Genomic DNA, 25,647 nt, shown 5'->3' on the forward strand with positions numbered 1-25,647 from the left:
CCCCTGCTCCACAGCTCACTCCTGGGAAAGCTGAACAACAAGGGTTAAAACACCATGTGGAGTCACACTTTGCTCCGCTTCCCACATTGTTCCTCCTTCCTCAACAGGCTCCCTTTCCCCAGGCTGCTCCCATCAGCCCTCCTCCGCCAGCTGTCAGCACAGCTCATGCTGTTTTGGCCAGGCAATCCCAACTGCAAAGTGCATTTTTTCTCTGCTTCCTAGTTTTTACCCTAAAACCTCCTTCAAAATGCACTAGGCCAAAGAGGAGCAAGCACTCTGACAGAAGCCACTCCCCACCTCTGCCAGCCATGCCAGGTCTCTTCCAGCAGTTAAAGCTGAAACAGACTCATTTCTCAAAAGCATCAAATTTGGAACTGGAGCATGCTCCATACTCAGCCTCTGTTCATCTGCCAGGTTGGTCTCAAGACCACAGTTACATCACAGGTTTGCACAGGGCATTCCCCAAAAGGCAGCAAGCTCCAGCCTCTGAGTGGTTTTGCACGAGGCACATATGGAAGCAGCAGTACAAGAGCATTCTGAAGGCAAAGCCCCTATAGGGAAAAGCAGAACTGCTCAATGAGGAAAGACAATAAACCCCAAACCATTCCCCAAACCCCTTTTCCCTGCTTTTACTTCACTAGCAAAGGGCTGTGGGCCACCCACAGAGTGTTGTTGGGGAAAAGCAAGGAGAGCATCTGGGAACCTTCATCCAGAGCAGGCTCAGGGCTCTGAATTAATGGAGCTCCACGAACAGCCAGTGGAACTGGGCTGATTTACACCCAAGGGGGTCATGGGGACCCTCCCCCTGCACACACACACACTTTGTCTTAATCCTCCCCAACATGTTTTGGAGGCATGTGAAAACAATGGAGAGCCAACTTTTGGCTGCAAGGAGCACACGATACATCTGCACTCTGACGCTGCCAAGATTCACCCGGAGTCACTTCTCATTTTATTAATGGCTGTATAATAAACTGTTGAAAACACAACTTTGCCATGGAAACACTGGCACAGCCTGCATGCAAATGTGGAGCTAAGTGGGTGCTTTTGAGTGTAGGAAATACACATCTCCCCAGGAACATCTTTGGGGGCCAGCCTAGCAGCCTGATGGATTGAGTTTAGCGCCTTCCAGATGTCCCTCCTGCAAACTAGGGATTCTTGGTCCTGTGTTTCCAGGAGCTTTGTAAGAATGATATGTGCTCAGACAGCCCAGCTGACTTCACAGGATCTACATTAAGCTCTTCAGAGCTACAGATTGAGCAGAAATGCAAACAGAGAGGGAGGTGTAAGCTGCTCCCACTGTGGTCCCCTGACACTGCAGAGTTTCCCTCACCATGGGTACCAAATTGACTGGAGGATGAGGTGCTGCTCAGCACTGAGGAACTTGCTGCTCTTTTATTACTGAAGGACTAGAATATATAATTTCCTTACTAAGAGAGTCAAAAAAACATAAATGGGGGAGGGTCAGAGACACAAAACCACAAAGGCTGTGGGCAGAGCCAAGAACTGTAACTGGAGCTCAGGCAGAAACACCACATGGGAAGCAGCCAGAGCTGCTGATATCCCCAGGCTGTTGCAATCGCAGGCAATCGGTTGCTTGGCACATTCCCTCATGGTCCTGGGATCTGGGAATGCTGTGGCCACGAGGGCCTGGCAGCTGGTGCACACGTGTGCCCCAGATCTCTGCTGCTCCAGAGCTACCTGAAGTGCCTGGGCACATTTGCCATCCCCACTGGCTCTCAGGGTTCCTGGAAATCAGACTTTCCCAGGCATGTCAAGCCCAGGGGCACCCATTCCTGCAGAAAGGTGGCCTGAGCCCCAAGCACAGCACAGGCACTGCCAGAACATACAGGTGGGAGCAGCTCTCCCAGCAGAGCCAGCAGAGCTGTCCCATTCCAGCCACACCCCAGCCCCACTCACGTTCTGGTCCATGGTCTCGGGGATGAACTCGCCCTCGCTGTTGATGCTGGTGTAGGAGCCCTGGCGGGCGATCTGCTGCTGCTCCTCGGGAACGCTGCCCGGCGGCGGAGAGCTGCGCCCGGTGTGCAGGGAGCCTGGGACAGGGACACAGCCGGTCAAGGAGGGCACCCACCAACACAAACCCTGCCAGAAACGCTGTCCCAGTCACCACAGAGCTCCTGGGTGTCAGCACAGGAGTCCAGGGCAGTGTAGTAAGTAACAGAGACTCCTGAGCCATTCACAGAAAGTTAATTCACTTTATTAACAAAGCCATTGCTTTTTATACCTAGTTCCCTACAGGTGGACTAGATTGGTCCTTTAATTAAAACACCATCACCAATGGCTAATCAAGAAACCACCCTTTGGTAAACATATCCCCATAACACATTCCACACCTCCACAACACCAGGTGCAGCAAGTGAAGATAAGAATTGTTTAGAATTCTTCTCTCTGAGCTTCTCACAGCCTTTCACAGAATGATGCCTGGGAAAGTTGTCTGTTGCTCTCTGTGACCAGAGAGCTGCTGCCACAGCTGGGTTTGAACTCCTGAGGATGGGAACGGAGCTAGAGATGTGATGCTGTTCATGGGCATCCTCCAAGCTTTAGCACCAGGGAGGGTTTGTTACTGAGGGGCCACACAATGCATAGCACACTTGACCTTCAACACACCCAGGATCCTAAGAGCTGTCACTGTATCCAGGTGTGATGCTAGAAAGGAAAGACCTCTGAGAGTTCTGCTGTGGTACAATCAGTCAGTCTCAAAGCACACCACAAACCCACTCCCCTTTGACCTCTGGGCATTCTCTCCCTGGAGCAGGTCACTGCCTTGTCCAGGCATGTAGGAAACAGCCTGGCTGTGCTCAGTGCAACATCACTGAAACACTTGTTATATGGAAAATAACTTGCATTCAAATACCCCCTTCTCTCCTCTTTCCCTAGACAAAAGTAAAGATGAAGGAAAACCAGCCCTCAAACCCAAAAACCCCAGGGCAGGAATGACCTATGGGATCAGTTGTCCCATTTTTGGCCAAGGGAATTGTCTCCCCTGTCTATAACCCCAGAACCTCTATCCTGTGCATCCTATGCACAGACAGCAAAGTTTCCACTGGCTTCCTCACAGGGCTTGATTAGAAGAATGTGATTTCCATTTTGCACCTGGGAGAGAACCTGACATCTTCTTTATGAAGGTGTTCCACTCTTCCTGTTTATTCCCCCAAATCTACTCTATCCTTGTGCCTTTTCAAGCTTTAGGAATTGCTGCCCTTGCCTAACCCAGCTGCAGAGTCTTGGCTCTGTTTGACTGCCTGCAGTCCCTCCCCTCCATCCCTGTGCTGTCATCACTCCAAGGCAGGGAATCGCTGACGGAGATCTGTGTGGATCCGTGCTGGAGCTTCAGCTGGCATTGTGCACTGTGAGCTTTCACACAACACAACAACTTGTCTTCATGCAGACTTCTGAAAAGCACACATCCTTGAGGAGATGGAAAGCACATGGAGATGTCTTTCCTTGCATTCTGTATCCATTTTGTGGCACTCCCCCCAGTTCTTGGGTTCATTACCACCATTTGCTAACAATATGCCCAGGGCTGAGCAAAAGAGAAAGGTACTGGGAGGGGGCCTACCCCATCATGGAGAGTCAACACTGACCTATCAAACAACACTTCTGCCTCTTCTGCATCACATGACTGTGCCAGATGGATCTCTGGAATAAATCCATCTCTGTGATCAACACGACCAACCCGAATTCCCACCTCTCACTTAGGCAGATACACATCAGGAGCTGTGAATGTTAACAGTGTCACACCAGCATTAAAGATCATTAAATCAGGCCTTTCTGCTGGATTTACACCAACCACACAGATTTGTCTGTCCCATGCTACATCTTCCTTCTGACTCCTTGCTTAGATTGTAAAAATAAAAGTCATATGGCATTGAGTTACTTTTTTTTTTCTTCTTCCTATTTTCTCCTTCACAGATTTCCTGCAGGATAAGAACACAGTGAAAAAACTCCAACTGAAGTAATGCCAAGATCAAGAGAAGAGAAACTCTCAAGTGCTGCAGCACTCATAGCAAACTGGCTTTCCACCAGCCCCAAAACAAAACCAGTTGGGAAGTACAGCATCCTCTCTTTGAAGATAAATAAATAAACTTTTAACTGTTGAACAGTTCAGGCACCCTGAATAAATCACTGCATCAGCAGCCCCTCGTTTGCTCAGCAGATGCCAATCTGGAATTCTGCACAGGGACATTTGGGTGGCTCTTGCCCCAGAAAGCTGTTGAGGATTTAGTGAGGTGTAACTGCTGTATCTTAGCCCTGCTGAGCATTTCTGTTACTGCTGCAATGAGCTGTGGATCTGCTTATGCATTATTGGAAACTCTTGCTCCAAGGACCCACCTGTTATCCAGAAACCCTTGGACCATGATTTTACCAAGATCTGTTAATGCCCTCTTTGACTCTGAACACAGGGAGTTAAACCAGATTTATCACAAGCACTAAGACTTCCCATGATCTCCCATTAAACCTCTGCCTGTAACAACTACTCCCAGCCATAGATCAGCTGTGTTTGACCTTCCAGAGTCACATTTCCTGCCAAAAACTTTAAAAGGGAATAAGACACCAGCTATTTCCCAGCAGGTGAGGAAATTAAACAAAGTGCTTAGGCTTTTGCATGCTTGGAAACTGCTGGAGTGAAGCAGATCCCTTTTCAGCCAGGCTGTTTGGGCAGAAGTGCTGCCCAAAGTAATTTCTGCAGCTTCACACCTCCAGGAGCACTGGTTGCTGCTGCTTTGCAACCATGCACGTTCTTCCACCTGGGAGAAACATGGGGAGGTGCTGGGAGCAGAGCTCTGGAGCTCAGGGTTGATTCCCCACTCCAGCCCTATCCTGCTCTGGTAACAAAACCTCAGGCAACCGCAGTACTGCTGGAGGAGGGCAGGAATGAGGAAAAGAGCAACGGTGGTATTCATGGCCAGCTTAATCCATAGTGGGGAAAACACATTGGATATATTGGATAATGCTGATTAATCCACCCTAAGGCAGAGGAAGAAACAGACAGAAAAGATGTGCCCGTTTGACACATCACAGAGGCTTTTCACCCTTGACCTAATACTCAGAAACAGCAGCAGTACCAGGCAAGGAGAGGAGGCCCCCAAGGGACTGTCCTGGGGTCTGTGGGACATTCATGTCATCTCCACTGGGGATGTGTGGCATTCACATTTTCTGAAAAAATCCCTTCACCCAGGATTTTTCTCCTGGGAAGCTGAGAAGCCTCAGAGAAAAGGAAAACAATTCTGATCTCATTTGCTTCTCCTGTGTTGTGCTCACATGTGGAATGTGTTTGGAGATTGTCCACCCACAGGTGATTGTTCCATTGCATTCTGCTGGGAGTTGTTTTCACTCTTTGGCCAATCAGGGCCAGGCTGTGTCAGGACTCTGAAGAGAGTCAGGAGTTTTCATTATTATCTTTTTAGCCTTCTGTCTGTATCCTTTCTGTATTCTTTAGTATAGTTTAGTATTGCATTCTTCAATATAATATAGTATTGTAAAGTAATAAATTAGCCTTCTGAGAACATGGAGTCATTGATCATTCTTGCTTTCGTCTGGGGGGACCACAAATACAACAGGGGATGGGGCAGGCTGTGAGGCACTTCTATTCAGGCAGAGTGCTGGTCAGATCTCAGCAGCTCTGTTTGGGATTCCTGAACTCAGAGTTGGCCCTGGCTGAGCATCTGACCTCAGATACTCTCTGCAGCAAGGTGCTCTGGGGAGGGATTGCTGCTCCACTTACACACACGAATGTAAAGCCATAGATTTGAGAGGAGAGCACAGAGTGTCCTGAGGACACAGAACCAGGACAGCACGGAGACTCACAGTCACTGCTGGCACCCACTGGAGCCTTTCATGTTCCCTTCTGCTATTTTTCTTTAAGAAGTGCCTTTCATGCAGTATGTGCAGAGCTCGTGGTGCTGCATGTACAGCCAGCTCCCCTGTGCCAGGCTTGGCTTCCCTCCGCCCCCGCATTCCCTGGCTTCATCTTCCCCTGCTCTTCCCAAAACTTCACCCACTACTGACCAACATCAAGCAGGGAAGAGAAGCCCCTGAGCAGCCAGAGCTGGGCAGGGTTTGCTGGCAGCTGCCACCACTCACAGCTGCAGCCACAGGGAGCCCAGCCCCGGGATGATGTTCCCGAACAAGGGACACCACGTCAGGATGTGCTGCTCCTCTGAGCCCTGGCAGAGACACCAGGCTCAGGACAGGGCTGCAGAGGAGAAAGACAGAAACCTGCTGGAAATTTCTCTCTCTGGTCCTGTCAAGAGGAGCTGTGAGCAGATGGATGAAATCTTCCTTAATTTCTTCTTTTCCAGTGGGCTCCCTACAAACCTCCCTCCTCTCCTTATTGATCCTTCTGAGCATGGATTTCTACATTTTGATTTGAGGCAAATTTAGGGTACTTTTAAACTAATAAGCAAAACAGAACCCACTTTCTAGTTCTAAAGCACATAGATAAATTTTCCTCCTCTTCTCAAAACAGAGCAAGTTTCATCCATCCTAACTCCTGCAATGCTCCTGGTCTGGAGAGAGCTGGCAGGCACATGAAACCATGGCTCAGCAGCCTGGTTTTCCATGAAAAAATACAGTAAAAGAAAGCTTCTAGTAAATGTTTCTATTGAAATGGTGATGCTGGTAGGGCTGTTAAATAATTTTTGGATATTGTTCCGAAACATGTATTTCTTCAAAGTAAATAAAAAGAATCCTCAGTTATCTGAAAATCCAGAACCCAAAAAGTTTTCTTTTTTTCAGTCCAAGCTCCCTTGAGCTTTTGCTGGCCACCAAAAAACTGGAAGGGGATTTCCACTGCAAAAGTTTATGGGAAAAAAAAAAAAAGAAAGAAAACATTGACTTTGCATAAGGTTTTTCAGGGACATGGCATGAAGACATTTTCTGCCCAGCAGAAGCAAAAATAGCTAAATCTTCCCCAGAACATCTACCTCCCTTCCAATGTGCTTGTGCCAATTACATGCAGTTTTATTATTTTCCACTGCTGTTTACATGGCAGAGTCAGCAGAAAAACATGAGACATCTCAGAAACACAGAGAACATGACCCTGAACTACCTTTTAGTATAAAGACACTTTAAATCTCCTTTTAAATGTGGTTTCAAGAGAAAAGCTGAACTGAATTAAGATCCTCTTTTGATAGCAACCACTTTGATGACAGCAGAAGGAAAACACTGTGAAATGCCTTGTGACTGGAAGGGAAGAGGAGTTTCTCCTGCAGAATTCCCAGCCTCTTAGGATGCCTTTTGACTATGCACCAAGTTCAGTGAAATCCCCACAGTAGGAAAACAAAACACAGCATCATGTCTGTCTGTCTGTTCCCTGATGCTGGGTTTTATGCTCCATTTGAGATGCTGCTCTCCCTTTCAGCTTGCTGGAGTTTCTGCCCAGCTGCTGGATCACCCAGTTCTGACTCAGGAGGTCAAAAATGAATCTGCTGGATTGTGAGCACCCCCTAAGCAGAGCTGCAGCAGCATCCTACAGACCCCAGATATCCCACAGAGAGGAGTGACCTTCTGTTGTCATGCTCAGGGCTTGCTGAAACCTCCTGGCAAGACTGATGGCTTACAGGGAAAAAGAAACAGGTAGGACTGATGCTTGGGCTGGTTACTTTTGCCACCTGACCATGTAAAAGTGCCAAGGGCTCAGAGTTTGGCACATCAGCTCCTGAAAATCCCAACATTGGCACAGTCTGCATGCCACAGCTGGTGCTGCCCAGTGCTCCTCCTCCATTACCTTGATTAAAGCAGCACATTATGTCCATCCTTCCACTCTGCTCTTCAAGCATTCCCTCAAAATCCATTTGTAGCTCAGGCTCTCACCCTTGCAGAGCTGATATATCACCCTTTGTCTGCCTTGCCTTGGCTCAGGGCATTCTTAAGGCAATGACACTTCACAGTCAGTGGTGCAGAGCTGGTAAGGAACCAGGAGCCCCAAAATAGGAAGGACAGGCCAAAACATGGAAATAAAAGTTGGTAGGAAAGGCTTAACTTTGCAAGAACCCATCTTCCCACTAGCACAGCTACACAAGGAATCACCCCTGCCCATCATGCTCAAGCTCACAGTCAGTGACAGATCCCAGTGCCACAGCTCTTTGCTCATTAACAGCCTAACAAAAAAGAAAAAAAAAGAAAAAAAGAAAAAAAAAAGGCAGCAGAGAGGTTTTGCTCAAGAACATTTTCTGCTGACACTCTGTACTTTATGTGTGCATTTCATTCTGGGTCATCTAGTGACTCTGCCAAACTCTCAAAAACCATGTGAGCTAGGAAAAAAAAAACCCCAACAAATCAATAGAAAAAGACAAGCCTGGTACATCCAAACATGAGGCTCAAGGAGAGCCCTTGCACATGTGCCACCCACCCCTGGCATCAGTGAGAGCTGGCCATGGCTGCACAAGGCTATGCTGGACCCTAGAAGAACATTTTCTATACAACGTGTCCCAGATGCAGCAAACCACAGGATTTGTTATCAGCACAGGCTATGAAACAGAGAAGGGGCAAGTCCTTGGAAAAAAACCACTCATTTGTTGCACAGAGAAGAGTTTGGAAGTGTTTGCTGCCATATAAGTACAGAGGATCTTTAGAGGATGAAGTATTTCTCCATGTGTATTTCTGAAGGAGGGCCCCACTTTGTTCAGGGCTGTCAGTTCTACAGCGGGCAAGTACTTCCATGAAAATGCTAAAGATCTGTAGAAATTACCCTTTAACTGCACCCAGAGACACAGCAGAGAACAGTCACTGTGTGAAAAAGTCCTTCCTCCTGCCTGCAGCCTGGAATAGCAGTAATTCTGCTCCTGCTATGAAGTCCTACATACTGCTTTACCAGCTCTGCTCAGGGTGCCCTGCTCTCTACAAAATCCTCCAAGGTTCTTTACACAAAAGCTCCTACAGACAATTGACCAACAGGATTTCAAAAAGCTCAGAGTATTTTAGAAAGCAAGGAAGGCATAAACTCAAGCCCAGAAAACCAAAGAGAAAACCACACAAGACTACAAACAAACTCCTGTTCCTGCAGGGCTGCAAGAGCAGATCAGGTGTTTGCCAGCCTGGTTTCAGGGTTTGCAGGTACCTGCTCCCAGCACCTCTGAAGGAAAGGGATGCTCCCCTTCCTCTGGAATGTCACCACTGCACACATGCCCCAGGAAACCCCAGAAACAGCTACCACAGATGTCATTTCACCCACAAGAACAGACTGGTGGCACACAGACACTTATCTGGTCTTTATGTGGTGAAGCTGGTCCCAGCCCAGGAGCTAAGGAGCCTGAGCCCATTATCCTGCCACCTGAGAAAGGGGGACAGAAACTCAAAGAACAACAGCACATGCTTAAAAGGAATCACCAAAGGTGCCAAACAGCCTTGGCTTTCTACAGATTATCACTCTGCACTTTGATAAACCTCAGTGGAATTAAATCAACGGGAAAATTTTCATCACTGCATTTCCCACCCCCAAATGACAGCCCAGGTCCCCCATTCTCTTCACTTCTGTGCTCAGAGTGGCTCTGCTCAGCACAGCCTCCCCCAGCCTGCAGAGCCTCTCTTCCTCAGGCTCAGGATGAGCAGCAACTGCACTGAGTCACTCTGGGGGTCATCAGCATGGCCATCCAGACTCTAACACCCACGGGGTGGTGACAGAACAAGAGGGAGAGGGTGGTGGCCAGGCTGAAGCAGCACAGGACTCCCCAGAGAGTTGTGGCTCACTGACCTGTGGAATACTTGCGTGTCCTCTCCGAGTCTTTGTACAGGGATCCCATGATATCACCCATGGATCTGGAGATCCTCATCTCGTGCTGCTTGCTGTTGTTGGGCTGCAGGAGCTGGTGATCAGACAAAGGGAATGATCAGAATTGGCCAGAGCCCTGTGGACACACCATGTGAAACCCTGTGTTTGGCTCCCTGTGACCCTATTACCCAAGAACTATTAAAAAAAAAAAAAAAAGAGAGAGAGAGAAAGAAAGAAGACATGCACGTAATCTAGAGTGATCCAAAACCATTCACAAACAAGTCACATCTGCTAATAAAACAGTCTAGTAAGATTAAGCTCCCACAGATAATGGCAAATACAGATATTTGACATAAAAGACTGTTCCTGCACTCCATTATCTATAGATAGGTACGGAGACTGATCACTGGACTGAAAACATTGCAATCCCCAAATCAGCACCTCTGCCTCCTGCTCCCAAGACTCCAGTGGCAGCTGAGGCACTGCAGAGGTTCCTCTGCAACAGGGCAGAGGAACAGAGAGGGGAAGCTCCGGGAAGACAGGTAAGGGAAGAGCAAAGAAAAGCATATCCAGCTGGTAACTTGGTAATGGCCAGGTTTTACTAAGATTCTAAGAACACACATTACAGTGAATTGTGATTTTATGATAATTTGATGTATGACCTCAGAACCATGTGCTCTCACACGCAGGAGCATGGCCACATGCTTCAGGAAGAGATGGACCTGCTCTCAAGGGCAGGCATGGATCCACCTGGCTCCTCTGCTCTCAGCAGCTGACTTGCAGCACTGCTGTGCTCTCACAAATTGCCCCATTTCCACCCAGGCTTTAGGAAATCCCAACTCAAGGCTCAGTTTCCCCTGGGACTCTACTCCCTGCACTTCCCAAGCCTCTCAAAAGGAGTGGAGAATCTCCAAGGGCTGTGAGTACCCGCAGAAGAATGGGGATAAGTGAGTTTCAAGACTCCCAATCTCTCCAGTACTTCTAGGAAATAAAAAGAAGAAACAAGAGTTGCAACATCTACAAATCCCTTGCTTTACAGCCTGTGCTTGGGGCAGCACAACATGTGCTTTGGCAAGACACTCTGTGCAAGCGAGGTCAGGCTAACAGGCTTAACTGCAAAATCACTGAGCTCAGGAAAAAACTAATAAATAAATAAGGATGGAAAAAACCCAGAGAGTCCTGCATGAGACTGAAGGATTCTGCAGTTTGCTCTTCCCAGCCTTTAGCACGGCGGCAGCACGTGCAGGGAACAGTCCCCATGCTGCCACCCAGCATGGCAAGGGCCAGGGCATCACCCTGAACACAGAGGAGAGGTGAAAAGGGATGGTGGCAGCACCTCTAGAAAGAAAGCACAAGGAGTCCTCTCAGCTCTGAGGGTCAGTCTGGTATTTAACCCTTCACAGGATGCAGGAGCCAGAGGGAGCTGAGCTCAGCCTCTGGGCTGCTATCACAGGAAGATTTCTGAGCAGCTGAGCCAGAGCAGGGCTGACCCCCCTCGTGACCAGCCTGCCCTCTGCTCTGCACCATCAGCAGACTCCTCTCCACCCCCCAGAACAATAACAAGGCATCTCAGGCTGCACACAAAGGAGCAGAGAGGGTGAAGGGCTCACGTTCGCTTTCTTTGGAGCGCTCACAAGGATCCGCAGGCTCTTCAGGGAAGGGCTCAGCTCCAACTGTTCCATGGCTTTGTCCAAATCTTCCTGGGATTTCAGTGGCATCAGGAGCTGGAAGGGATCAAACAAACACTGGAGGATGGCAATGTCACACTTCTGGGTAAACAGAAGGAGGCAGATTCCTGCAGGGAGCAGCCTGGGAATCAGGGGATGAGGGAGGAACCCAAGGAGGTGATGGAATATGGGGCCCCCGTGCCCTCCTGCTCTAATAATTTCTTCCAAGACCTCATCTACTGAGGAACAGATGCAAAAAAAGTCACAACAAACAACATCTGCAAGGAGAAAGCTTAAAGGTCACACCAGCAATCCAGTGTGGGAACAGGAGAGGGCTGGGATGAAACCTTGGGCTTGCTGCCTGCTACTCTGGGGCTGATCTGATTCTGCAGGCAGGCCCTGCTGCTACCCAGCCCCAGAAGAACCCCACATCCAGAAGAACCCTCCAGTTCTTGCTGGGTTGATGGTCAGGCAGTGGTGCTCTAAGATACCAGTGAGTTGTACCCAAGGATTTACTCTGGCAGATGCTTTGTGCCCTTCCCCACTGCTGCAACCTGTGTTCCTGCACACTAACACAGCTCCCTAGTGTCTGGCCATCAGGTGAAACCAGGGAACATCCCACAAATAAAAGTCTTTTTCCTTTTGATGTGAAAGGTGTGCATTGCTCTCCTTCCAAGAACCACTGCTTTCACTACCAGCAGAACAAATTCAGCTTTTGCTCTTTATAAGAACAGAGAACTACACAGTGCCGTGTCTGTCAGGCAGCAAAAAGCCCTGATGTTTTCCTGGGAAATGGCAGATTATTGCCCTCATACCTCCACGGGGAATGTGACCTTCCCAACCTTGCTGTGTGGTGTACCATGTCCTGCAGACAGCCTGCAAAGCCTCCAACACCCGACACAGCTGCACTTCAGAGGAGCTCTGTGGCCTTCTGCTGCCCTGGGCTAAGATTAAAAGCACAACTTCTTGCCCCTGATTCCAAGATATTCTGCCTAATCTCACAGCAAACAGGCCTCAGCCTCTGCAGGTTGCCCAAGGCACTGGATCCAACACAGCACATGTTTGTCTCACACCTGTGCCAAAGTACACTGTAACTCCACTGACCAAAGGCACGGAGCAGCCACAGCTCCCAGCAGGCTCTCACTGGTCTCACTGGGAGCCACAACTTCCCAGAACTCCTGAAAGGTGGCTCAGCTCTCTGGGTGATCAGAGCTCCTGCCACCAGCCACAGCAAAGCCACCTCAGAGCAGCTGCCACACAAGGTGACACTCACAAGCCAACTGGGACAACCTTTTTGATCCCAGGGTGTTGCCAAGGGTTTGGCTGGTGGCCCGTAGACAAATACACCTCGGACTGTGTGCTCCTGGCCCTGTGGCCAAGAAGGCCAGTGGTATCCTGGGGTGCACTGGGAAGAGCACTTGCAGCAGGTCAGGGAAGGGATCCTGCCCCTGTGCCCAGCCCTGTGAGGCACATCTGGAGTGCTGTGCCCAGCTCTGGACTCAAGAGAGACAGGGAGCTCCTGCAGCTGAGGCTGCAAGGAGATGAAGGAATTGGAGCATCTCTCTTATGGGGAGAGGCTGAAGGAGCTGGAGCTGTTCAGGCTCAAGAGGAGATGCTGAGAGGGGACCTCATCCCTGTCTGTGCCTGTCTGCAGGGAGGGCTTGGAGCATGGCCCAGGCCCTGCTCCCTCTGGGCCAGCAATAGGACAGGGGGAACAGGCTGGAACTGAAGCCCAGGAAGTTCCCCCTGGACATGAGGCAGAACTTCTTCCCTGTGCAGTGACTGAACCCTGAACAGATTGTCCAGGGAGGCTGTGGGGTCTCCCTCCTTGGAGATATTCCAGAACCATCTGGACACAATCCAGTGCCGTGTGCTTCCCTCTCTCTTCTTGTCCCAACTTAAGAAGGGAGGCTGCACCAGATGACCCATTCTGTGATCCTGTGATTTCTTCTCATCCTTCATTCATATTTGAGTGAACAATCTGTATTCCCCACAGATATCAGACAAAGATGGTATTGAGTATGTCTCCTAAATGCAGTGCTCAGCCTGCCCCCTTAAGCAGCAGAGGTGGAGAGATTCCCTTGGGGCACTGCTTAACCCTCTTGAGGTTCACAAAGGCTCTGCCTCAAGCAGACCAGGCTCCTCCACTACACACCCCCAGACAGAAGTGAGGATGGTGGAGAGCTGCTCTCCCTAATTTCACCACCAAGAAGAATTTGACTCTGAATTCTAAGCTCAGCCCCATTGCTCATCCATCCCTTCACTGAGCTCCTCACAAGTGTTCAGAGCAATCCCCCAGCTGCTGCTCTGAACAGAATGTTCTGTAGGTCACTCCATCTCTCTCCAACATCACAACATGAGCATGTTTGCATGCCTCCTTCAGAGGAGCCAAAAACATCAGGGAGAAATTGCCCTCTTGTAAAAGGGACTGGAGCCAGTATTTAGTTTGGCTTTACCCATTACCCACATCTGGCGAGAAAATTCTGCTCCATTTGGCTTCCAGACTGTGGCACATATGGATATCAGGAACAGGTATCTGCTAGGCATGAAACTCAAAACAGACTCATGTAGAGCCATGGAAGTAACTGCCAGGGTGGATTTCCAAAAACTGGGTTTATTTGATCTAAAGACTGAGTAGCTGTGATTAACAGCAAAGTTTACCTACACAGAAGTTGCACAAACAGAGCTTATTGGATTTTTTTTCTTGCTTTTAAATAATATCCTTCCCTGGAGCCTGATGTTTTAGTGGGGCACTTGATGGTCTCTCCACTGCAGGTTGAAAAAGTGAGGGCAAAGGCTGAGGTTTCACCAACTACAGCAGCACTGTCAGACCTCACTCCGTAAGACACCACAGAAAGCCAAAGAATTGTAGGAAATAGGGTTGGGGAAAAATTGGAGAGGTCAATTAGTTCATCTTCCTGCCCAATGCAGGACCAACTGGCATCAACAATTCTCGACAAATGTTTGTTAAATATGCTTTTATCTCCTCCCTCCCCTCCATAATGGTGCCTCTGCCATTTCCCCAGGCTTCAACTCTCCCTGAGCTCCCAGAATGATGCTGAGGGGCAGCCTTGGGGGAGACAGCAGGAGGTCAGAAGTGATTGCACATGGAGGTTCAGTGAACTTCTGCCCAAGGTCATATCACAAGTTGGTGTCTGTGCTGCTCCTGGCCAGGCCAGGCTTTGCTGTCCCACTGCTCAGAAAGAAGAGCCCAGCCTAGAACTAACACAGACATGCCCCATGGGGGACACCCATGGCCAGGCCCTGCTCTTATCTGCACCAGCCCCAGCCTGCTGATTCCGTGGTCCCACCAGGATGTGATTCATGTGTGCCCCTGCTCCACCCAGCTGGCATGCTCATCTCACTGAGCCTGGCCTCAGGACACCTCCTCCACCAGGACAGGGATTGCCACTCAGTGAGATTTTGCAGGGGCCTGCTGACCTCTGTCTAAATTTGGTCTACAAGGTGCCACTGGCAAGAGAGGTGTCTGATGGCAGCAAAGAATTCCTGCACAGCTGCCCTGGAGCATAAAGACAGGGTGAAGTATTTAACTGCAATGAGTCTGTGGTCATGCTCCCTCTGAAACTCGCAGTCACGACACCCAAAACCCTGAACCAGGAGCCAGATGCTGGGGTGTCACCACATGTGCATGTAGTCCCCAAAGATCCCTCTTGTCTGTTTATTGTGTTTCCAGGACAACAACCCTGAGTTACTACTCCTTAGACATCTTCCCAAAGCTGTGGGTTCTCACAAGGTGGAAGTTTTAAGTGCAGGAAAACAAAGATTGCCCTAAGAATTTAGGAGTACCCAAAGGCCTGCTCATGGACCTGCTATGTGCTGTGCACATGCCCAGAAAGACAGACTCTAACATGGGAGAAAATGCATTATTTAAGCTTCTGTTTGCTGTTGTTGGAAAGAAATCCTCTTCCAGTGGGAAGAAACCTGGAATGAAATGAGTCATTCCTGGAGAATTCAATGGCAGGCTTTTCCCAGGAGGCTGTCAAAGAATGCCCAAGATTAGAAACCTGACTGCATTCAAAGTCAAAACCCAGTGGACACTTTGGTATCATGAGGCACCCATTGTAAAAGAATAGGAACTTTCTTTGTGGAGCAAATCTCTGTTGAAACAGAAAGGAGAAAATAATAAATGGGGGGGTGGGAAAGAAGAAAGGTCTCTTTAGGACTTCTCTCTCCATTCATACTCTAATCAAAGGCAGGTCATCTGCAATTAATACTTGAACAAGCCAGCTGCCAGGGCAGATCCAAAAGGATGTGTGTTTAAAAGCCCACCTCTCCTCTTTGCCATTTGGCCCTCTCCTCCTTCCCAAAGCCAAACCCACCTCAAGAGTCCAGTGGCTGCAGATGCCTCACAGGAAAACACTGAGCACTCCAAAAGAGATGCCAAGGATTTCCCCCTTCTGCTAACAGCCCTCAGCAGGACCCTCCTTCCATACACTGTGCTGGGCTCAAAAGTGGGAAAAACACAGAGGCCTATGTGATGAGATGGAGGAGAAAGACCTCCTAGCCTTAAAATGCAAGGCTTGCAGAGGGAGGGTTTCTTGGCTGCTTTCATGTGGCCACAGGGGCTGCTGGAGGAACGTTCAGTGATGCACATTTCACTGCAGACCCAGCCACAAGAACGTGCGCGTCGTGCTGGGGGTTTGGGTGAGACAAAGTCAGGGCTGGATAAAAGAACACTGTGTGAGCAGCACTGTCCCTCCTGCTCTGCACTTCATGCTCCTGCAACTGCCCCCCAGGTGGGAAGGCTTCACATCCCTGATGGAGTGAGGGGGAAAAGACAATGCTCCTGTGTAACAGGCCTGACTTGGAATCATTTTGACAAAGGAAAATCCTGGCTTGGAGGCTGAGAATCCATCTGAGCTGTGTTCAGACAACAGCTCTTGTGCACTCACTAGGTGGGAACCACAAAATGAGGTTATTTTTCTTCAGATCCAAGTAAAACACAGAATCAGGGCCTTCAGAACAAGCCATTGCTCAATTCTGAAGTTGGCAGCAGGCACCCCAAAGCTGCCCCTCAGCAGTAAGGAGAAGAGTACCTCATTGTTCACACAGACCAAGTCCATCGTCTGCCCGAAAGCATCCGTGACCTTCTGCACCACTTCCTTGAATCTGACTGGTCTTGGGAACTGGATAATCCTGTACACACAAACAAACACAACAACAGTCTCAGTTTAGCAGAAGCATACTGGAATTTGGGGTTTGACTGACAGAACAGAAGAAAGGACTTGTATTCCATCACAAAGCACAAGGACTGCTCCTTGCCTTTACACTCACAGAAATGCTGCTCCTCTGCTCTGCCCAAGAAGGGACTTGACTACTCTGTAGGAATATCTATCAAAAATCTTTGTGCAGCTTCTTTGCTCCTCCCTCCAATGTGAGTACAGGTGGAAAAAGGCAAGTCCAGCAGCCCCCCACTGGAGAAAACCCAGATCAGACAATGGTCAGTGATTTACCATCCCTGTTTTCAGCAAGAGGCTCTGAATAGGGAGGAGGGCTGGAAGTGGGGATGATGCAGTTTGGCATCCTGTGACTCTCCTGTACCATCACACACAGCACCTCTATAGGTACTTACAGCAGGTACAGTCTAACCCTAAAATAACACTACTTAAATTTTCTTTGGCTTTAACATGCACCTTGGACCATCAGCCTGTGTCCTGCCCTGTCACAGTCACCAAGCAGAGGTGATTCCATGAAAATGTCAAGCAGGGAAGGGCGGACAAGCTTTAACTCCCAGCCCTATTTTTATGGGACCCATGCCCAAAATCTGGTTATCTTAAGTAAGTGTCATGGACTGCTAATCAAAGGACACATTTCTGTAGAGTTCCAGCTCCACTGTGCTTCAGCAGGGCTCAAGAATTAACAAGAAAAAAGGATCCAAGTGTGCACCCAATGTCCCTGGTAAAAGAGGCATTTAATGGTTCCAACTTCCAGCTTGGAACCATTTTGCTTGGTGCAAATCCCAGGAGCTTCTTGTGGCAAATGGGATGTTGAGGCAGGGCTCTTGCATACAAAAGTACAGCTGATTTTAGGAGAATGAATCCTGCTGTGAGCTCAGCTGCAGCTGGCTGAAGTCAGCAGGACAGTGTTGTGTGGAAAAGGCAATTTTTCCCTGTGTTCACAGGGGACTGGACTAGGTACTCACCTTTTCTCTCCTTCATATTCAAACTTGATCCTGACACTTCGCTGCTGAAAGAAAAAGCAGAGAATGGTGAGGTCCCAAACTGCATCCTGGATTGACCCACAGACCCAAAGCTGACAGGAGCACTCAGGGAGACTCTCCTAACTCTGCAAGGCATCTGGTTTATTTAGGCCAAGCTGCCTGGTGTACTTACAGCCTTTGGGGACACTCCACATTGCTGAGGAATGTGCTTGTCAAAAAAAAAAGTTCTTCTGTAAGCAAGAAGACACTCTCCTCTATAACTACTGTTTTAATAAAATTAATTCATAAAGCTGAAAATTGTTCTGAACTCTTGGGAGCAAGGCACTATTATCAAAGAGGCCATTATGGCAGGTGTCTGATGCCTGTCCACCTTCAGTGCTTCCCATGGTTTTAACCCAGTACTTTTCTGTTGGAATCCCAAAAACCAAAGCTCAGAGGATGTTTACTAGTACACAGGAATATTTGGGGTGAAGAATTAAGAAGTAAAAGCAAGCATTCTCTAATGGAAGTGGAGACAGTCTAAAATTTTGAAGCCAACAGTGCTGGGATGGTTGAAGGGCTGGTTGCTATTTTGTTAGGACCTACAAAATGCAGAGTGTATCAGGCCCCATACACAATGCACAGCCAATGCCCCCCCTGAACTGACCCACTGCTCACCTCAAGGGAAACCACAAAATTTGCCCAAAGAAGAGCCAGTGGAATCACAGGCACACTGGGCACACAGCTGTGCAGGAACCAGTAAAAACCACTTCTCCCACCCTCTATTTGTGCATATTTAGCAGCAATCAAGACCACAAGGAGCTTTTTCATTCCTTCAGCTTCTCAGGCCAAGTCTGAGCCAAGCATCCCTCTAGCATCCCTTAGATCATTCCAGGACTTTCCGACGGTCTCCAACACAGATCAAACCCCTCTTTACTCCCCAGACCAGGTCTAGTCACCCCACTTAACCAGCATTTTCCTCCCCACAGTGCCCACCAGCCTCCTCAAACAGCTCTCTTCCCATGCAGACAGGAGTGCTGGCCACCTCCCTCCGAGGTGTAACCCCAGGGAGGGCTCGGTCGCAGGGATAACTCCCAGCTGGGTGGGTGACAGCCCTTCCTGAGCACAGCACTTATCTCTGGGCCTGGCCTGCCAGTGTGTGAAGGCACACTTTCCATCCTCTCAGAGGGAAAGCAGAGCTGCAGTGAAACAGCTTTGTTCCTAACGAGGAAAAGGAGCTGGAGCGGCGCCCTTGGGTTTGTTTTTCAGCCCACAGCTCCTCGAGTTCTGCAAACACCCACTGAAATTCAGGAAGTCGAGGCTGGAGGCAATTCTGTTGAAAAGCTTAAAGAGATTCAGGGTAAACAGGCTGGATCACCCAAAATGCATCCTTGTTATCTCAGCTCGTGGCATTTTCTGTCCTTCCGGAAGGGCTGGGAAGAGCCAGTGCTGGGACAGTCACCAAGTGGGGCACTCCAGCAGTGATACAGGCCTGTGCTAAACAGGCACTTACATCACCTCTCTGGCTGGAGCCAGTTCTCCAGACCCACAAAGCCTGGACAGTCTCCAGGTTCATTTCCAGAACCAGGCCCAACTTGTAAAAATACCAAATTAATTCTAAACCAGTCTGAAATTCCAAAGGAGAAGAGATGATCATAACCAACCTAGTGCTGAAGGTTCAAATCATTCTGGAGAGACAGGCAAATACAGGTGGGATTGGGACCTTGGATTATTTGTGCTGGAAAAGAAAATATACAGGCTCTTTCATGCCAATTTTTATTTGCACGTGCCTCTCTGAGCAGGCCTGGCTGGTTTATTCCTCCTGAATGCTGGCAATAAATTGGCCAGTGTGGGTTCACTGACTATAACACCACAAAACATTTCTCTAAAGAAAGAGAGAGAGAAAAAAAAAAAATCAGGGCAAGGAACTTTCCAGGTTTCTCCTTACAAAGAGCAGGACGTGGAAGGGGAAGAGCTCACACAGCTCTGGCCTCACTGCAGGAAACCTTTCAAAACACAGGTTTCACTTTCAGCACAGCCCCAAACATTGCACTGAGCTAGGATGCAGCACACGCTGCCTGGTTGTGCTGAGCAGCACAGATTTCACAGACAAACAAGTTTTGAAAAACAGCTTGTGGCTGGAAAATGTCAGAACACTTGTCTAAAGCTCCAGAGAGAGAAGAAAATGAAAAAAAATGAGCCACGACCCTGCTGCATCCTTTTCTTCTACATCAACAACAAGGCTGATGTGCCATGGCCCGATGCCAGCAGAAGGACGCCAGCTGCCCCACACTGCTCTGCTCTGCTTCTGAGCAGAGCTACAAACACACTGGCTGCAACAGGGAAATGAAAACCCACTTCATTTCTTAATTAGATAACATTTTTCTTTAATATAAAACACACCAGCCTCTTGCCTCCCTCCAAGAAACCAAGACCTTTGGCTCGCAAGCATTTGGAAAAGGGATAAATTCATATTTATCAGTCTGAGAAGTTGATTACAGTTTAATTTTTCAGGCTTCCCTTGGCTTGCTCATGTTTTTGACCTACAGCTCATGCTGAATTCATCACTGCTATCAGCAACAAATACTTTTTTCCTTTTTTAAAGAAAAAAAAAAACAGTGGGCAGTGCCCAAAGTACTAGGAAATCTCAGGGGATGCAAAGCACTTCCTAAATGCTGGAGCAGGCTGTGATTTTTTACACCCGTGGAAGTCTGGTTTGCAGCAACTGGTTTAAGATTACACAGGGAGCCTGGGGCACTGCCAAGTGCTGGAGCAGAACCTGGTGTGAGTCTGCACCCAACACCTCAAATGAGCAGTCAGGGGGAATGCAGGACCAGCACCTTCCACATCAGGAATTCAACACAGCTTGCAAATGTTGAGGTGGAAGAGGTGTGGGTAGTGCAAGCTGCTGGGTCCTACTCACTTTTGCAATTTTGTGAGGGATGTGACTCCCCCTTGCACAACCCAGGTTGAACTATTCACTGTCCCTGCCATCAGGTGTCACATGAGGTCAAGGGCAGCCCTGCTCTGCTTCAATCAAGAGGTCCTTAGTGGGTGTAGGAGAACAAGCTGAGACATCCAAAGGTTTGTGTTAAATACAGTGCAGAAGAGGGGTAAGGACAGCCACAGGCACCAGCCTTAAACCCTGAGCTCTGGCAGAGCATTTAAACCATATTTTCACCAGCACTGTGAGAGCTCAGGCAGGTCATGGAGCAAGCAAGGGAAACTGAGGCACCAAGGCAGGAAGGGTTTTGGTTAAGGGTGTGAAGAGAAAGCCCAACCTGGGGAGGAGAAGGCTCCATGGAGACTTTCTTGCAATATTTAAATAAATAAAAGGGGCTTTATAAGATGGAGGTCCTGTAGTGACTGGATGAGAGAAACAGTTTTCAACAGCAAGAGGCTGGATTGAGGTTGGATATAAGGAAGATATTTTCTACCACTGGGGTGCTGAGACACTGGCACAGGTTGCCCAGAAAAGCTGTGCATGCTCCATCCCTGGACGTGTTCAAGGCTGAGCTGGATTGAGCAGCGTGCTCTAGCGACATGTCCCTGCCTGCAGCAGCCTGGCCTTCAAAACCCTTCCCAGCTCAAACCATTCTGTGCTACATTCTCTGGAGCAGCCCAGGGGTAGAGAGCAGCACAGACTGAAGGTGTTTGGCCCCCTGGGCTGTGTGCATTGAGCACTTTTCCCTCTCTGTTTCACAGAGGAGCCCATGGTCCGGCTGGCGCCTGCGGACCCTGCTGCGACACAAACAAAACCAGCGACAGCCCTGACAGGAAATACCACAGCCATTCCCTTCGTTTCTACAATAATTTCTTCTCCAAAATACTTGTACTGGCATTTCCTCCAGTCCTGCAAACAAATGGTATTTTACTCCTTCTCGCCATATTCCCCCGAAAGGAAAAAGCAAAGCTGCTGCTGTGGCCACAAAGCCATCGCCATCCTTCCAGGCTTTCCTTGAGGCATTTTTGGCTCTTTGCTCAAAACTTTGCATTTCACAGAGAAAAGACCACAACTGCCAAGCTTCAGAGAGGGAATTCAGATAGGAATTTGGGGAGAAAAGGGGCAATTGCTTCTGCCTCCTGGCTAGGATCCATGTACCCCAGCAAGCTGGGCCAAGCTTGGCCCTCAGAGCTGGAGCAACAGCCCTGTGTGCTGGTTTAGATTAAGGAAAATGTTTGAAAAAAACGGAAAAAGTGTTTCCAAACGAGGTGAATCATGATCTTATACAGAGATCCCTGAAGAGCTGCCTGCTGTTTGTAATAAAAGCACACACGGAGAGCAGGAAAACAAGCAGTTAGTCCTAAAATGGAAGTGGCTCTGGAGGAGCAGAAGATGCTGAGCACCCTCTCTGCTGAACAGCCAGGGGGTTGCTCAAATTGGGGTACAGGTCCAAGCTGAGCCCCTGGAGAAGGCTGTCTAATGGCAGAGGCAGGCAGGGAGCCAGCCCTGCACCTCCATGCCTGTCTGTGTCACTGAAACAACTAAAACTGCCTCTCTGGAAAATCCCAGACTAGCACAAATTCAAAGATTCCCCCTGTCAAGTCCTCTCCTCCTCCTAAACTTTGCTGCCATCAGAAACATGGCTCTGTCCAGACCCCACTTCTCTGGCTTGTTTTAGACCTGCTCCTGTCAAACCTTACCAGAGGACAGCTTTGCCCATGCTGAGACATCACAAGGATGGGGCCTTTAGAGCACTTCTTCCACCCAAATCCACAGCTGCCTCCCAAACCAACTGGGACAAAGCCTCTGACCTCAGCATTAACCCTTCTGTGGTCAAGAAAGGCAGGAAAAATCATCACAAGGGGCCTCCTATTCCCTTTGGTGCTGCTCATTCCAGCCTTGCTCATATCCACCCACAAGATTTCGGGCACTTATTTTGCCTCAGTTTCCCCCCTGGGTAACATAGGGACAATGAAATACACTCACAGGGTAATCAGAGGGATTGTTTTCACTTCTCTCATTTTCTACTCACTGGATTAGGAAACAACGAGAAAACCCCGCGGAGCCGCGCTCGAGTCACTCCCTTTGTAGAAAGCCACAAAGCGGTGGGATTGCTCCTCAACTCCTGGCTCTGCCTGAGAGGAATCAGCACCACAAGGCCAGGCTGAGGGGACTCCTCCACTTCCCCAAGGTGCAGCTCGTTTGCATCAGCCCTGTGCTCGCCGCTGCCCTGAGCAGCGGGACGTTCCCTACACGCCAGACGGCTGGAGCGCGGCCCCGACCGCAGGAGGAGATGAGTAACGCCCGGCATGGGAATGATCTGCACAGAACCCCCACGCACGCTGCCTCATTCAGCAAGCAGACACAAAGCAGTTTGTCTGGCATTGCCCCTTGATCAGTGCAGGGGCAGAAGGCACAATATATCCCAGTCCCCCTGGATCCTTGCAGCGTTTTTTTTTTTTCCTCTGAAAGCACCTGAGCAGCTCAGAGGACAGTGGTGATGTCTAGAAGGTTCACTGCTGCCTGTTGCAGATATTTCTGTTCCAGACAGCAGCAGAAATCAAAGGCTTCAAAATGTTTATCTAAAACCACCCACCTGCCAGAGAAGAGCTTATTTCCAGCTGGATTTCTCACTGCACCTCTTCTCACCCAAGTCAGCTTCACACACAGACATGGGAAAACCTCTTAAATCCTTGGGACTCCACTGCTTCTGCCATCTCCTGCCAAGGCTTTCCCAGTCAGTGATTTGCCCAGGTAGGGAAATCCCTGCATATCCCCTCCTAGAGACTCCACCTTCCCCCATCCACACTGTATCCTCCAGGTGATAAAGCCAAACACCTTTTTCGGCAGCTCAAAGACCCACAGAGAGCCCTATAAAATGAGCTGCATTTTACTGGAGCTACAAGCAAGCCTTGTCTTGCATCCAGCTTGCCAAAGAGAACAGTCCAGAAGTAATTTACTAAAAGAACAACTTTTAGGACAGTCTGACATTTGATGTACATGGAGAAACATTTCCTACAAACATTTAATTGCCGTGGGAGAACTTGCCATGGTGATTAAGGTGCCAGAGGAACTGCTGGCTGTCACTGGCTGTGACAGAGGCCCACTGACAAGCAGCTTCATCCTGCCAGTTGCCAAGTGCTATTTATAGAAATGAATGGATGTGCACATAAATAGATCCAAAATAAATGCTAATTTAATTGCTCTTTTCTCCCTCCATCCTTTTGTTCAGGATTTCCTAATTATTCGGGGTTTCCCCTCTTATTCCACTCGTCTTTTTCCTTAATGAACAAAACCCAGATCTTCATTCTCCTGTTTCCTTCTCCCCTCTTCAGAGACACTTCTATGAACAAGCTCCCTTGTTCAGTCTGAGAGATAGCCTGGAAGGGCTCCTTCCAGCCATGCCAGAGGATGCACAAGGAATAACAGAGTGATTAAAGGAGAAACAGAGCAGAAGCTGCACAAGGAATAACATCAGAAGGATCCCTCTGCTCCCAAAGAACAGCTCTGCTTTACCTCACACGAGGAAGGAAAAGGGTGTCCATGGCTGTCCCTATAATTCTCACAAGGCAGAGAGGCAGGACAAGGCAGTGCCTGCCACACCTGACCAGGACTCAGGGAATTCCAGCTCAGCCATCACATCTGCTGCCAGCTGCCTGGGCAATTCAAGGGAGGAAAATCAGCCACGCTGTCCTGTTCTAATTTCCAGCCCGTTCTGCCATGAGGCATTGCACATCCAGAAACTCAGCCTTCACCTTAAACTCATTTGTGAGGGAAGAAAACTAAGAAAAGAAAGATTTTTATGAAATTTACCAAAGGATGTTCATTTCTTAAGATGAACTGAAACAAAACTATTGATATTTTGGGAAAGAAACATTTTGGAGCACACACAACCACAGGCTGTTTTCTTGTGTGGCCCAGGCCCATGAGGAATACAATCTGGCAGGATTCAATTTTCAACTTGTGTCAAGAGAGCCCTGAGGAAGCCCTCCAGGAGACAGGAATGAGATAGCACTTCAGTTGTGCTTCTCTGTGTACCAAAAACTGCTGCAAGCCACAGAGAACTGGCTAGTTAGCCAAGACATTCTTGTTGTGAACTCTGTCTTTCAGTGGAAATTTGGAACACTGACTAAAGGATTCCCATGCCTCAGAAAAAACATTTTTCCACAGAAAAAGAAATATTATTTTATTAATCTACTAACTGAACTCCCAAACCCAAGTAGTTCAATGTGAGCGTGTTGCTGCAGGGCCTCATGAGAGGCACCAACAATTACATGACCAAGAGGACATTTTATCACCAAAATGGCCCTGTGCCTCATTGTCCCCCCAAGAAGGGAACAGTGCAGGGCATCCTTCAGCCCAACTGACCAACATAATCACAGGATTAGGTAAACTATAAAAAGGGAAAACCAAGTATCAAAGGAACAGCAAGCATGACAACAGCACTTCCAAAGCAATCTCTCCCCCACATCAATTTCTGTCTTAAAAAAACAAGGAAAAAAACCCCTAAAAGTGACCCAGACAAGCTGATTGAACTGAGCTACAAACATGAACCAACTTCCCACTAATTCCACCTCCTCTGGCCTCTCCCCACCTCCCGCCGAGCCGCGAGCCAGACGTGTTCCAGCCAGCCCAACTTAGTGAGGCAACAATTCAGCATCCTCCAACGCCCTCCATCTCCTGGGACCTGCTGGTCTGACCCCTCAGCTCCGGATGTGTGAGGAGAGCAGGATCCTCACCATCCACAGCTCCTCCATCAGGGAGCTCTGAGCAACCCTGAGCATGCAGCTCCACTCGTGGATGAAAAGAAAAACCATAAAGGAGGAAGTGCTTTTCCAAGCAGCAGTGCTCTAATAAGAAGGAAAGTTTGATTCTTATATAGTAAAATATAATAAAAAGTATAGTAAAATATAAAAGTATAGTAAAATATAATAAAATTCCCATAATACAATTAAACACAGCTGGCACCCAGCTATTCCAAAGCTGGTATCAGAGCACAGCATACCTCCATGGGTGATTTATAACTGAAGATGCAGAGTGGATGGGCTGTGGGTGTGAATTTGATTGCAAGATGCCAACTTTATGCAGCTAAGAATTCAATCAATGAGAACTACAATTTTCCTTATTTTCAATAATTATCTGG

General features: G+C 48.6%; 1 protein-coding gene across 3 annotated transcripts in view; it reads right to left on the reverse strand.

Moving 5' to 3' along the window:
* Positions 1 to 25,647, reverse strand: part of LOC103812700 (mitogen-activated protein kinase kinase kinase 3-like) — a 79,946-nt gene that overhangs the window by 16,075 nt on the left and 38,224 nt on the right. Inside the window, exons 4-8 of one of the 3 annotated variants that reach the window (XM_018909158.3) lie at positions 17,564 to 17,604; positions 16,458 to 16,557; positions 11,344 to 11,457; positions 9,716 to 9,827; positions 1,921 to 2,054 (exon numbers count right to left, since the gene is read on the reverse strand). In XM_018909158.3, coding sequence (XP_018764703.1) covers positions 1,921 to 2,054; positions 9,716 to 9,827; positions 11,344 to 11,457; positions 16,458 to 16,557; positions 17,564 to 17,604 — 501 coding nt within the window. Of the gene's footprint in view, positions 1 to 1,920; positions 2,055 to 9,715; positions 9,828 to 11,343; positions 11,458 to 16,457; positions 16,558 to 17,563; positions 17,608 to 25,647 lie in introns of all 3 variants that reach the window. The other 2 variants (XM_018909159.3, XM_009085777.4) reach the window with 2 other exon arrangements.

Source organism: Serinus canaria, chromosome 2, assembly GCF_022539315.1.
Source record: "Serinus canaria isolate serCan28SL12 chromosome 2, serCan2020, whole genome shotgun sequence".
Lineage (NCBI taxonomy): Eukaryota > Metazoa > Chordata > Aves > Passeriformes > Fringillidae > Serinus > Serinus canaria.